Here is a 14,528-nt window from a genome sequence, read left to right as displayed (position 1 = left end):
TGCAAAGAACATTGGCTTTTGAGACAGATGATTGGGGACTGGTGTGTGATTCTCTTACTCCTATTTCCAGGTTCTATGTCCCCTCCAGTCCAAGAATCCATTGATTAAAAACATTAGTAATTTAATGACAGCTTCTAGGGGTGGATGCAACTCCATGCATTAATACCATTACTACATACTGATTGAAAACGTATCTTAGAATTAAGGAAGTATGGTGCTTATACAATGTAATTCCTTATTTGTTATAGTATGGTAATAAAATATAATAGTGTCTAGTTTGTTAAAAATATGATGTTGCTAACACCTACCTCTTGGGTTGTTGTAAAGATAAAAATGAAATAATCTCTGTGATAGTGCTGGTACACAGTGAGTACTGAACGAATGGCAGAAGGTACTGGGAATGCCGAATGCCTCTTCCTAGTGAATAGAGTCTTTGTATTTCCCTAATCAATTCACTATTAAATACTTAATAGGTACCCACTATACTTCAGGTGCAGTAGTTATGATAGTTAATAGTGAATTCTACTTTCCTTATGCTTGAAAATTATTTGGTAACTTGGTATGGGGGAATTTAATAATACTCTAAGGGGTCACAAATACTCAGCAATGTACTTAAAATCAGGGGGATATTTTCAGAATAGCTATCTTGATTTTGCTAATGTGATTTTCTGTCCCCACCCCTCCTTTTTTTTTTTTTCAGAGTCTAGTTATCAAAGTGAAATAAGGTAAGTTTGAAATCACATCAATTTTCTGAAAACAAAAACAAACAACTGAAAAATAACCAAACAACACCAACCGTACTACCACTAACATATATAGCTGTGGGATTTCAGGATTATGTTACTCAAAATAAAATACCAAAAATGGACAACTCTGAAAAACATGTATGCCAAACACAAACTCATATGGCAAAAACAACTGTAGAATAAAATAAGGGATGGAGCTATTGCCTACATCTGACTTGCTCTAGCTCACTTTGGAAACAGATTTTCTGCTTAGTGTCTGACATTCGCAGCTCTTTCCACAAGAGGACACTATGCACCATGACTGTTGTCCCTCCTGTTCTGAGTCAATGCAGGGGACTTGAGGACTATTTCAAGGGTAAAGAACAAGGCAGAGGCCCTGCTGGAATTTCTGGGACCGTGGAGAGCAGTGAGGCCAGCTGAATGGCTTAGACACATGAAACTGAACAGGGAGACAAATTAGGTAGTGTTCACTGCTTGTGCAACTAATGTGGGAGGGGACAGAAAAACCCCTGGCATTCCCATGGCTGTCCTGAAATGGCTGCACGTACTTTTAAGGAAGCTGTGTCCGGGACCTACAATAATACAATAACCAGTTTAAATGTCTCAATATTTACACAAGTATAAACGCAGTAAGGGGAGGGATTTTTAGACAGAGCTCATTTTGCTGGGAGGTGTTATAACAAAACCATGGCTAATTTTCAGTATTTTATTAGATACTTTTAGTTTTTGAAATGCTGAGATTTTCAAACACCTTTTGGCTATCCATGGCGAATGAAGATGTGTACAGTCATCGTGTAACAGACACTAGCCATACTCCCTCTGACCCCAGAGGCTTACTGGTGATGATGTGGTGCTGGGGGAGCGGGCTGTGGTCTCTCTCAGAACACCACAAAGCCGCAGTCTGAAACCACCTCCTTTGGAGCTTGACTTGGGGCAAGAGGAGAGGACGGAAAATGGACTCCAGTAATTATTCTAGCATTTCTCTTGATGGCTGTCTCCAGCAAGCAGGGTGGCAGCCTGGATTCTTCCTTTCACCGTTATTGACTTTGTAGTATTTTGTAATCTCTATTCTCTGGGATCTTAGATGATTTCAGGACATGGAACAGTGGTCAGCAGCTATTTGGGGTCACAGAGAGAGGATAAGAAGAATAAGGACAACAGCAGCAATAATACGGCCGTAGGGATGACAATCGCTAGTACACGCTGAGTGCTGAACGTGTGTTAGGTCCAGGGAGGAAAGGCAGGGCGGCTCACTGGCACCCCCGTATCCCCCCTGGCTTCCCTGCTCTGTGCAAACTCCAGCTGCTCTCAGGCTCCTTCTGCAGTAAAATCATGCACACATTCCTTCCTATAGAACCAATGCATGTTTATTATAGAAAAAATTAAAAATTTACTTTTAGGAAGTGATTTTGAGGGGCCCTGGGGGTACAGTCTGTTGAGCATCCGACTCTTGATTTCTGCTGGGTCGTGATCTGAGGGACGTGAGGCTGAACCCTCCATGGGGCTCCGTGCCCAACGCGGAGTCTGTTTGAGACCTTCTCTCCCTCTGCAACTCCCCCCATAAAATAAATGAGTAAATCCAATGAGTGAATCTTTAAAAACATAGAAATGATTTTGAAATCACCCCTAATTCTACTGTTCGGAAGCAGGTATTGTTAAGTAAGTATCTACCTGCTCTCACACACATGAGCTCACATAGGTACATGCACATATGCGTTTTGTGAAATTTGGATCAGCATAAATCTAATTTGGTAACTTGCTTGTCTTACTTGGCACTATTCTGAAGATTATTTCTGTTAATAAATTTCTGTAATAAATACATTTCTGTTAATAAATGGTAAAAATAAATTTCTGCTTACTAAAAATATCTTACTGAAGTATGAGTTCAGGGATACAAATTGTAGGTGTGTAGCTCAATTACTTTTCACAAAGCATATGGACCTTGAGTGGGGACATGCTGAACTAGAGTACCCTCAACACTCCAAACTCCCCATGCCCCTCAAATCACTGTCTGATCCTTCCTCAAAGGTCATGTCTTTTTTTTTTTTTTTTTTTTTAAGAGAGGCAGAGTGAGAGAGAGGGGGCCAAGGAGGGACAGAGAGAACCTTAAGCAGACTCCATGCCCAGTGCAGAGCCCAACACTGGGCTGGATCTCACAACCCTGATGCCAAATCAAGAGTCAGACATCCAGGCATCCCAAAGGTTATGTCTTCTGACCTCTATGCCCCCATCTCCCGAGATTAGGTTCATATGAACTTTAAGTAAATGGAATCATATTGTGTATACTCATGCATTTTGGTTTTCTTAAGCATCACACTGTGAGATTGGTCCATATTGTTCAGTGAAGAGGTAGATGGTTTACTATTACATAATAGCAGACTGTGGGTATATATGCAATTGATTTTTCCTTTATACAGGCATTTGGATAGTTTTTGGAGTTATTATGAATTCTGTGGCACTAAACAGTTATGGATCTTTGGTGACATGCTCATTAGTACTCCTCTCTGTATTCTACCCGGGTGGGTGCAGGTCTACCAGTGAGCGCCGGGTAGGTGGTGGAATCAATACCCCACAGTTTTCTAAAGTGGGTGTGCCAGTGTATACTTCCACCACAGTATGTGAGAGCTCTCATCTGTAATAATTTTTACAGGTGGCATGGAGTTTCATTTTAGAGATATATTGTCATTTATTTCACTAGTCCTCTATGGTGGGGCACCTGTGTCATTTGCAGTTTTTGCTATTACAATATTCTTTCAAGTAAATCTTTGCACATACCTGGTTATTTCCCAAGAAGTCCTCAGTGGTCAAACATGAATATCTTTAACTCTTTGGATTTCTACTGCCAATTTGGACGTTGCCCAAATTTTTACTTTATTTCAGAGATTGGCATATGTTCTCTATAAAGGGCCAGATTGGAAATATTTTGCTTTTGCCGGCCGCATGCTCTCTATCACAGTTACTCAGTTTTGGTGTGGTACCATGCAGACAGCCAAAATTATATGGAAGCAGACAGGTGTGGCTGTGTTCCAGTGAAACTTTAATTACAGGAGGAGGTGGATTTGCCCTATGGGTCGCAGTTTGCCAAACCTGCTTAATTTGGTCACTGGCTTCTGGGGGTTGATTGTAGGTGGGGGAATGGGGTCCATGGGCGTATTTCTGTCCACCTCAATGGGAGCGTGTGCAGGCAGACCACCTACACAGTCGTGCTGGTGCCTATAAGTTTCCATCCCGATGCTGTGGTTTAAGAGGCAAGAGTGCTCTGGGCGGACCAGAGTGAACCCAACATCCATGGCTGGTTAACATTTGGCTTTTTAAAAATAAGTAATAAATTAAGTACAATTAATTAATGAAATTAAAATTTAAATTAAGTAAAATAAAATTAAGTAATAAAATAAAATGGTCTAATTCCAGAAAATCAGCAAGTGTGAAGACAAACAAAGAAAGTTTAGAGACAAATGTGAAAAGTGGGAGTGAAAACAATGCCTACAGCCCAGATGAGCCCAGGATGGCAAGTGAGTGGGTGGGTGGGGCTGTCGGAAGACCTGAAGGGGAGTGTGGGGGAGGGGCTTGCTGACCCTGACCAGGCACCAGCTGCACAAGGGAGGGGACTCAGCCCTTGCTGGTCATTCTTTTTTGAGAAATTTTCAGAAGAAGGAGAAATTTCAGGGCTGGAAGAATATAGGAATATAGGAATATTCTAGAATATAGAAATATTCTATAAAAAGTAAAAATCTACCTATTTCTCCAAAGTTTAAAATAGAGTGGGATGATAATTTAAGGGCTTTAAAATAAATATTCTTTTTTTTTAATGCTTTCTCTTTCGTTAAAGCCATCTAGCTTTAGAAAAGCGTTTGAGGAGGGATTTTAATATATTGAGGGTCTCTTTCCCAAAATGTCAGATAAAACCGCAACTCAGCGAGAAATCTGTTCCTACTGAGCTTTGGACTGTGTGCAATGTTGAAGAACAAAACCCAATTTCAAAAAGTCTTTGTATGCCGAATGTCTTCCCTTTGGAGGACAGAGTCCTTGAAGGGACATCTCGGAAGGCTTGGCCACTGGGAGGCAGCAGGGATCTGGTTTGATCTGAGATCCTTCTGGAAGGTAGATGAGAGAGGGGACGAGTGTGAATGGTCTGGAGAGGGAGACCCTCACAAGTTGCCTGGCAGAACAAATTCCTTGGAGAGATGTTTCATTAATCAGTTCTTGCTGAGAGCCCCCCCCACCCCTCCTGCAAATTGTTTTCACTAAGACTGGGGCCGCCCTCCCAGCCCGTTCCCCCCTTCACCATGGCGGTCTCCCACGTCCATTCCAAATGGCTCACTTCAGATTCTTAAAAAGTCCACGAAGCATGACTGTGTCCTTTCATATTCTGATCACAGCTTACAACATTTCCTGGCGGCGAATATTTATTCATTAGTGTTTTGAGCAATTAATCAAGTAGTTTGACCAAAATCTAGGCCCAAACCAAACCTCTCTGTCTTTTTGTCCTCTTGTGTCATGTGTTTATTTTCCTTGGTCAGCATTAAAGCCACAGATTCACCTTGTCTCTGGATGAGACTATTGAGTCAGGAAGGACTGCATTGTGAGTTTTCCATGTTTTTATTTCATTAGAAGAATAAGATTTGAAAGTATATAACCTCAAGGAAACTCTAAAGACAAGTCTGTTTATGGTTAAGGATTGCTTTATGCTTGGGTTACTGTATAAAAGCAAATATATTTCCTTATAAATCAGAATTGCTGGACTATTATTTGGGTTTTTGTTACTTATCACTCTAAAATCACTCTTCCATTGCAGAGCTTGCTTCTCTCGCTCGAGAGTCCTCTGAATCCAGTGTTCGGGAACAACAAGGAAATAGACAACCTTATCAGGTGACTCAGATAATTTTCCAGATTTTGAGATTTTTTTTGCCATTTAAAAACCGTTGCCTGGTGGTAGGTGATTATAAAATGGTGCTTATAACCTGTGCTCACTGGTTAACCTGTTAGCATGGAGGACGTACACATCTCTTGCACAAAAGTGTAGGTGGGGGCTTGTAAACCTTGGGGTATCTCTTACATGCCCTCCTAGAGATGATGAGCGGGCGGTTAGATGTACAGGTCTGGAGCTCCAGGGGAGGAATGCTAGTTGTAGATACTGTTGGTTGTTTGACAAACTCTGATGGGCCCCTTCTTTCCAAAGAACATGAAGAACACAGTTACCCAGGAACCATGAGGACATGGTATGTTATTTTTCTGACACAGAGTCAGTGTTGGTTGCCACAGATGAGTGAACTGGAGCGCATACACAGAAAAAACGATTCTTCGTATCCACAGTCATATTAGGCAAAATACGCATTTTCTGACCTGCACAAAGTCACCTTCAAATGAGAAGCACTTTGATGTGACTCTGCGATGCTGCCCCTCAAAGGCATGGGTATTCTCCTCTTTAGCTTTTAGAAAAGGCAGATTTGCAGATTGGGCTCCTGAAGCAAGTGAGTTCCCGAGGTCTTGGCTGTGTTCTGCCTACAAATCGCAATCAGTCTGAAGTGCTGCTGCTGGGAATGCCTCTCAGACCCATCATTCTCTCTTGGGCTAGATATGGACTTGGGTTTCTGGACCACTCCAGGCCGTAATACTCCTCCCTGCAGTTGGGATTCAGCTCAATCCATATATCTTGCCAGTGAGGTGTGCCTTCTAGGCCTTTGTGGGGGGAGGGGTGAGCTTCGATTGATGCTCAGCTGTGTTTTGGGAGGACCTAAGTGATGTCACTACTGGAAAACCAGTGGTAGCCAGATGGGAAGACATATAAGGATCTATGGCACCAAAGAACATTGGCCCAAGTGACATTGTTGGGGACAAGTTCAGGCTATGTCCTTAGGCTGGTGTCAGGAAAATGGAGAGGAAAATTCCCTCCCATTAAGGCTGTTGTCTTTGACACAGTGTCTTCTTCTTCCTCTTCCTCTTCCTCTTCTTCTTCTTCTTTTCTTCTTCTTCTTTTCTTCTTCTTCTTCTAACATATAATGCATTGTTTGCCCCAGGAACACAGATCTGTGAATCACTGGGCTTACACATTTCACAGCACTCACCATAGCAGGCACATATGTCTTCTGATGCATCAGTCTGGCCCTGGGAGGGAAGGCTATAGAGAGGCAACCGATTCTCTTCCGAGGGGTCATCTCTTGAGTAAGGGGCGGCTGGCCAAAGGGAGTGAAGGATGTTTCCTGTCAAATCTCTACAACTGGACCTGAGTGGGAGCTGTGGCTGATGGAAGGGTTTTCTTCACCTAGTACCAAGCATGGTCACCCAGGAACACATTTCCTCCAGCCTTTATTTCTGTGGCTTTTCTATGGTTACCTTTTACGGTCATGTGTGTTTCCATCAAAGAAGCCGATGTACTTATTTCTGGGGTTGGGGGCATGGGGTAAGCAGGGAGGGGGTCAGAAAGGTCATGTCAGATGATCTCCGTCAGATGATCTCCCCCTGAAGTAGAAATGAGGACAAAGGGGGAACTCCAGATGCTTTTGGATACAGGAATGGAGAATGACATTTTGGAGCTTGGAGTAGATGCTTCTTAGGCTTGAAGTGTTTTGAAAATACGCATCGAGAGAAACTTAAGAAGTTTCTGCTACTTAAACATGTAACCAGCTAAATAATCGATTGGTGGAAAAAGAACAGTGGCCCAGAGTTGCTGGGCCCTGGGGAATGGTCACGCACACTTGTTTCTTGAAGAGTCTGTCAGTCTTCTAGGGAAGGGCTTATCTTGGCCCAGAACATCAAGGTCTTTAAGAAACCAACAGAAGACAAAGAAGAATAGCTGTTTTTGCCTGGGCTAAAGCCCGGTGGGGGCTGCTTAAATAGCTGGGTTCTTCTGCGTAGAGTTGGGGCACTTCAGCGCAAAGACAGTTTTGAAGAGGCCCCTCTCTGATCGTGATTCTCAGGGACAGGCCTAGGCCCTGTCCGTAGGTTGTTCATTTGGAGAACGTGAACCTGAGATGTGGGTTATGCTTTTTGTGAGCACATATGGAAGGGGTAGAGCAAGACGGATGGTGGAGAAAGTGGCTGGGCTTTGGAGCTCGTGGCCCAGAGAGGACATAGTCCTGCATGTGGGCAGCTGGCCACTTGAGAGCTGCCGAGTGGCCAAGCCACCCCCTACTGAAGAGGTCAAGGTGAGCTGCGGCACCCCGGGTCCAGACCTGTAGCCATGCCAGGTCTAGGCTGCCATGCTGTCTCTGTGTAGGTGGAAGACGTCCTTCCTCAGAATGTTTTCTTTTCTCTTAGCCGTTCTCCATTCTGTAGGGAGCCTTGACCCCTAATGGACCAGGAGAGGCAGCTGAGAGCTTCTTAGAGCTCCTTCATCTGTTTTTCACCCCAGCCTCTTCCTCTTGGGCCTCAGTGTGCCTCCAGCCTGTGACAGAGCCGCCAGGGCTGCTGTGGGGTCCTTCCATGCACATGGGCTCCAGTGGGGCTCCTGCCCAAGAAGCTGGCTTGCGGGAGTTTAGGACTGTTGACCCAGACTACGCGATTGTGCAGAGTATCTGCACCAGCCTCGGGTCCTGCATAGCCTGTAGCTCCAGCTGAGAGATTTCCAGCTGGCAGGTAGCCTGCAGCCAAAGTTCTTCCAGCCCCAGCACCTCGGAGCTGGTAGAGGCAGATGCACGTCCGATCCGTGGAGGCGAGGTGCGTATGTCAACGACCGAGGCTCCTGTTTTGTATTAATAGGTCTCACAGTGGGGCGATCTTGGCTTTGCCAACCGCATAGCCACTGTAGAGTCTGTGCTCCCGTTCTCTCTTCATGCTGGCTTTCTCATCTGCTCAACCTGCTGGTCTTATTTTCGCTCAGCACTTTCAGATCTTAACTAACGGGTGGCCATGGACCACATGCAGTCTAGCGCAGCATTCCCGGGTGCTCATTAAAAAGTTGTTTGTTAAAGTGGAGAATGTCTTCAGTGCCTCGACTTCTGCTGTCACAGGCCAGGCGATACAAGACATGTGCATGCAGTAGACACAGTCCCTTTGCGGAGAATCACAATCTAGTCATGATAAGCAGTATTATTAGACCGATATAGATGAATACGCTACATAAAAATGCTGTGTTTTGGGTCACTGAGGAAAGGTGGTATATAATTCCACATCAGATTGTCACTTTGCTTGTTTGTAGTCTTGGGCACTTTTTTTTTTTTTTCCCAAGGGATTCCTGTTTAGACATGATACAAGAAAGGGAAAGCCTGAAGGGCCAGGGGCGACGTATGGGAATTATTATTTTTTTTAAAATTTTTTTTAAAAATTTATTTTCAGCGTAATGGTATTCATTGTTTTTGCACCACACCCAGTGCTCTATGCAATCCATGCCCTCTCCCATACCCACCACCTGGTTCCCCCAACCTCCCACCCCCCGCCCCTTCAAACCCCTCAGATTGTTTTTCAGAGTCCATAGACATATGGGAATTATTGATACAACTTTTAGGATGCCCAGATTCTTGATCCCACCTATAGACTCCTGGTTCAGTGGACTTGGGGTGCAGCCTGAGTGTGTCTGAATTTTAAGACAACATGGAGGGATTGTCTAGGTGACCGGGTCTATGGGTAATTGACTACCTTATAACAAGATGGAAGCGAGGGGCTTTTGGGCTGCAGAGACCCTGGAGCATGCATTAAGCTATAAGGGTCATTAAGGAAAACAAGAGTGATGTTCCAAACAGATGCTTACCAAAATGTGATGCTTCTCTCCACTGATGATTCCCATCCGTTCAGGATATGTAATACCAGCTTTGTTTCTAGGAAGGGGTTTCTGTTGGTGAAGTGCAGTAAACTCAGGTATAACTGCCCGTGAAGCACATGAGGACAAAATTAATAAATAAAATTAGAAAGTCTCACTAACAATTACAGCTAACGGGAAGGACAAGCACCCTTTGTTTTATTTTATTTTAAATTTTTTCAATTTATTTATTTTCAGAAAAACAGTATTCATTATTTTTTCACCACACCCACTGCTCCATGCAATCCGTGCCCTCTATAATACCCACCACCTGGTACCCCAACCTCCCACCCCCGCCACTTCAAACCCCCCAGATTGTTTTTCAGAGTCCATAGTCTCTCATGGTTCACCTCCCCTTCCAATTTACCCCGACTCCCTTCTCCTCTCTAACTCCCCTTGTCCTCCATGCTATTTGTTATGCCCCACAAATAAGTGAAACCATATGATAATTGACTCTCTCTGCTTGACTTATTTCACTCAGCATCATCTCTTCCAGTCCTGTCCATGTTGCTACATGGGTATTCGTCCTTTCTGATGGAGGCATCATACTCCATAGTGTATATGGACCACATCTTTGTTTTATATGAAGTCATGGGCTTTGCAAATGTTTCCCCTCCTGGTGACTAGTTAACACAAAGGGTCCCCCTTTTCCTTTCCTGTTTCCAGGGCTCAACTCCTTGCCAGTCAATTTTTCTGTTTATTTTGGGCAACTCTGTTTCTTTCTCTCCGGAGTCTGTCAGTTTTGAACGGTGAGCGCATGGAGGTCTTGAAACGCAGATCAAGTCTTCCCCGCTAATCACCACCCTTCTGAGATAAACAGAAATACACTCTTGATAAATTTAGAAAACAGCAACGCGTTAGCGTAGCCCAACAGGGAAAACAAAAGGCAAACCACAAATGCAAAAATGTCAAGCCTATTCACAGCAGAAGGCCAGTTCTTAGAGCAGGGTGGTGAGGTGGCTCCCCCAGCTTCCTGTTCTCCCCGCATGACTGGGAGTCGCTAAGTGAAGCCCCAGAGCCAGAGTGATTCTATCCTCGAGACTTAATAACATTCCATTGCGACATAAATAATGCATGGTGCCCCGTTACATTATTTAGGATGTGCAAGGCAGCTGCAGTGCCCTGGAATCTGAGCTGACAGTCTCAGAACTGGCAGGAAAACATAGCGCATGCTTTGCACTAGGGTAGTACTGCTGGGCAAGCACTGGCCCGTCTGGAGGAGTGTGCGGAGTGCCTGCAGACACATTTCCCAAGGAGAATGGCAAAGACCACGTTTCTGAGAGGAGGCAGCTGCATGGCCTCCCAGGGAGAGAGCAGGCTGACCTGTACAGACAGTTCAATTTTGCTCCTCGCTTTTAGAATGAAAGTCTGTTTTTAAAGAAGGTTAGAAATATTTTATATTTTCATGCCAATTAGAATTTTCTTAGGAAGATTGAAAAAAAGAAAAAAAAAAAAAGAAAAAAAACCAGAAGAGTGCATCTTTCCTGTCATTTGTCTTCATACAAACAAATTCTGGATTCTTTGAACTGCATTACTCATTAGGCTCTGAGCTTGGACACCTCTGGAGCCTGTGGTTATTGAAATAAGGCAAGAAAGGAAGGGTGTGTGTTAACATCTTTGGTTCCTCTCTGGGCCCTCATGCATCTTCTTATCTGATGAGTGGAGCTATCGGCTCAAATTTGCCTTTTATGTCGCTCTCCACTGATAAAATCCACCCTCTTCACTTTGTCCCCAGGGACCTGACCACCGGTCGCTGGGACCCGCAGGTCGTCCACAGGTTTCCTTCATCATGACCAGTCCCAAGACTGTCAGGAATGCAACTCTGGTCTAGCCAAGATGTCCCTCCGGTTCCATTTTGCACGTGGCTGATGCCCTGCCTCACGCCGACACGGTTTCGACTTCCTCTCCGTCCCGAGGCTGGGCTCCCACTTCACTAGCGTTTCGGGGACAGAGCGAGGCTGGAGTGATCAGAATGGACACTTCGTGTGGGGAGAAAGAGTCCATTTCCCCACCTTCCAGGGTAAAATTTGGCTTTTGAAATGTTTCAAGATTTTCATGAATTCCACCAAGTTTCTAAGTAAAGCTGCAAATTCATCATCTTAATTTACTTGTCACTCGACACTCCTTCTTGCCAATCCCATCAATGGCGGATAAACCTCTATCTTACCACGACTTTTAAAAAATATTTTTGTTCTGTTATGTCCTATGAAGACAATATTTATGTGTGTTTAGCACGTGGGGCATTACTGTATATTATCTGTGAAAAAGGAGCATATGCATTGGGATCAATCAGAAATGTAAGATTTCCTGGAAAATCAGGACTTATAGATTAAGAATAAGATTAAATTCAAAAACAATGGGCATACTATGAAATATCTCATTATTGGATATTTATGTGAAGGCATTCACTTTTATCTGCTCCTTATCAGGCTGCTCTCATGTCGTCCGATGAGTTAGATGTGGATTATGATTTGTGGGGGATGTACCTTACATGCTACAAATGCCGTGAAAAAGCTGGAAATGGGTAACATGTTCTTTAATAAATAAAAGAGAAAACACCAAAGAATGTTATTGCCTTTCTGAGTTCTGAACTATTCAGGTGGTGGCTGAAGGAATCATGACATTTAGGAGACGTCTATTAAAAAAAAAAATCACATTCTTCAATTTCTTTCATGAGTGTTCTGTGGTTCCTCGAGTACAGTTCCTTTACCTCTTTGGTTAGGTTTATTCCCAGGTATCTTATGGTTCTTGGTGCTAGAGTAAACGGAATTGATTCTCTAATTTCCCTTTCTGTATTTTCATTGTTAGTGTATAAGAAAGCCACTGATTTCTATACATTGACTTTGTATCCTGCCATGTTGTTGAATTGCTGTATGAGTTTTAGTAGTTGGGGGGTGGAGTCTTTTGAATTTTCCATATAAAGAATCATGTCATCTGTGAAGAGAGAGAGTTTGACTTCTTCATTGCCAATTCTTTTCTCCTTGTTGTCTGATTGCTGTTGCTAGGACTTCTAATACTATGTTGAACAAGAGTGGTGAGAGTGGGCATCCTTGTCGTGTTCCTGATCTCAAAGGGAAGGATGCAAGCTTTTTCCCATTGAGGATGATATTTGCTGTGGATCTTTCATAGATAGACTTTATGAAGTTCAGGAATGTTCCCTCTATCCCTATACTTTGAAGCGTTTTAATCAGGAACGGATGCTGGATTTTGTCAAGTGCTTTTTCTGAAAAAATGTTCATCATCACTAGCCATCAGAGAGATTCAAATTAAAACTCATTGAGATACCATCTCACACCAGTTAGAATGGCCAAAATTAGAAAGACAGGAAACTACATGTGTTGGAGAGGATGTGGAGAAAGGGGAACCCTCTTACACTATTGATGGGAATGCAAGTTGGTGCAGCCACTCTGGAAAACAGTGTGGAGATTCCTCAAGAAATTAAAAATAGAGCTTCCCTATGACCCTGTGATTGCACTCCTGGGTATTTACCCCAAAGATACAGATGTCGTGAAAAGAAGAGCCATCTGTACCCCAATGTTTATAGCAGCAATGGCCACGGTCACCAAACTGTGGAAAGAACCAAGATGCCCTTCAATGGACGAATGGATAAGGAAGATGTGGTCCATATACACAATGGGGTATTATGCCTCCATCAGAAAGGACGAATACCCAACTTCTGTAGCAACATGGACGGGGCTGGAAGAGATGATGCTGAGTGAAATAAGTCAAGCAGAGAGAGTCAATTATCATATGGTTTCACTTATTTGTGGAGCATAACAAATAGCATGGAGGACAAGGGGAGTTAGAGAGGAGAAGGGAATTGGGGGACATTGGAAGGGGAGGTGAATCATGAGAGACTATGGACTCTGAAAAACAAGCTGAGGGTTTTGAAGGGGCGGGGGGTGGGAGGTTGGGGGAACCAGGTAGTGGGTATTAGGGAGGGCACGGATTGCATGGAGCAGTGGGTGTGGTGCAAAAACAATGAATACTGTTACGCTCAAAAGAAATTAAAAAAAATTTTCTAATGGCACCACAAAGAGTAATAAAATGGATTTGATATAACAAAAATAAAATTCATTTGTTCAAAAAAAAAGAGATGCAGTCTGTTCTACTCCTTGAAAAAAAAAATCACATTTTCATATTAGTCTTTGATTATTGTACATTTATCCCATAGAAGTTAATATGAATGTTGCTATAAAGAATAAAATTGCTGCCTTTTCCAGATATATATTTTTTTCATGTGAATGTTGTCAGTGAATTTCCTGCCCACCCGTCTCTTCATGTTTACCCCAGAGGCAGGGCTGTTATTTGGCAGAGAGCTGAGCCAGTTGGTACAGATTTCTTTGATGGTTAGTAATTAGCAACTGCTCAGTAATTAACAACATACCCAACCTTGGTACTGCTAACATGGAATGTGACTTTTAAAATGTGTTAAGGTTTTAGTGCTGCCTTAGAATTAGGCAGTAGCGATGACAGTCGCTAGTATGTGCTGAGTGCCGAACATATGTTAAGCCTGGGGAGGAAAGGTGGGGCGACTCACTGGGACCCCCATATCCCACCAGCTTTCCCTGCACTGTCTCCATTGTGCAAACACCAGCTGCTCCCAGGCTCCTTCTGCAGTAAAATAATAGACATACTTCTTCCTATAGAATCAATGCATGTTTATTATTAAAAAAGTAAAAATACAGTGTTAAGAAATGATTTTAAAATCACCCCCAATTCTATTGTTCAGAAGCAGGTATTACCAGGTAAGAATATATCTGCTCACACACACATATGTTCACATGGTTACACACACATACATATTTTGTGGAATTTGGACCATCGTAAACCTTACTTCATAGCTCACTCTTCTCACTTGACACTATTCTGAGGATTATTTCTGTTAATAAATACTTGCCTACAACATTTTACTTCATTTGCTGAAGTAAATGTGAATATCTTCCTGAAGTGTAAGTCGAGAAAAGTACACGAACTGTTGGTGTGTAGTTTGGTTACTGTTCACAATGCATATGGGGCTTGAGTGGGGACATGCAGAACGGGAGTGC

General features: G+C 43.2%; 1 protein-coding gene across 3 annotated transcripts in view; it reads left to right on the top strand.

The window, feature by feature from the left end:
• IGSF5 (immunoglobulin superfamily member 5) overlaps positions 1-12,141 on the top strand; it is a 40,229-nt gene extending 28,088 nt beyond the window's left edge. For all 3 annotated transcript variants that reach the window (XM_045084482.1, XM_045084483.1, XM_045084484.1), the window contains 4 exons: positions 701-725; positions 4,158-4,258; positions 5,542-5,615; positions 11,216-12,141. In XM_045084482.1, the coding sequence (XP_044940417.1) occupies positions 701-725; positions 4,158-4,258; positions 5,542-5,615; positions 11,216-11,311 (296 nt within the window). In that variant the 3' untranslated portion in view covers positions 11,312-12,141. The remainder of the gene's footprint in view (positions 1-700; positions 726-4,157; positions 4,259-5,541; positions 5,616-11,215) is intronic.
• The last annotated feature ends 2,387 nt before the right edge of the window (positions 12,142-14,528 follow it).

The sequence above is a fragment of the Mustela putorius genome, unplaced genomic scaffold, assembly GCF_011764305.1.
Source record: "Mustela putorius furo isolate JIRA1106 unplaced genomic scaffold, ASM1176430v1.1 tig00000765_pilon_pilon_pilon, whole genome shotgun sequence".
Classification (NCBI taxonomy): domain Eukaryota; kingdom Metazoa; phylum Chordata; class Mammalia; order Carnivora; family Mustelidae; genus Mustela; species Mustela putorius.
Note: the sequence above shows the minus strand (reverse complement) of the source record. Positions and strands in the feature narration are given on the sequence as shown.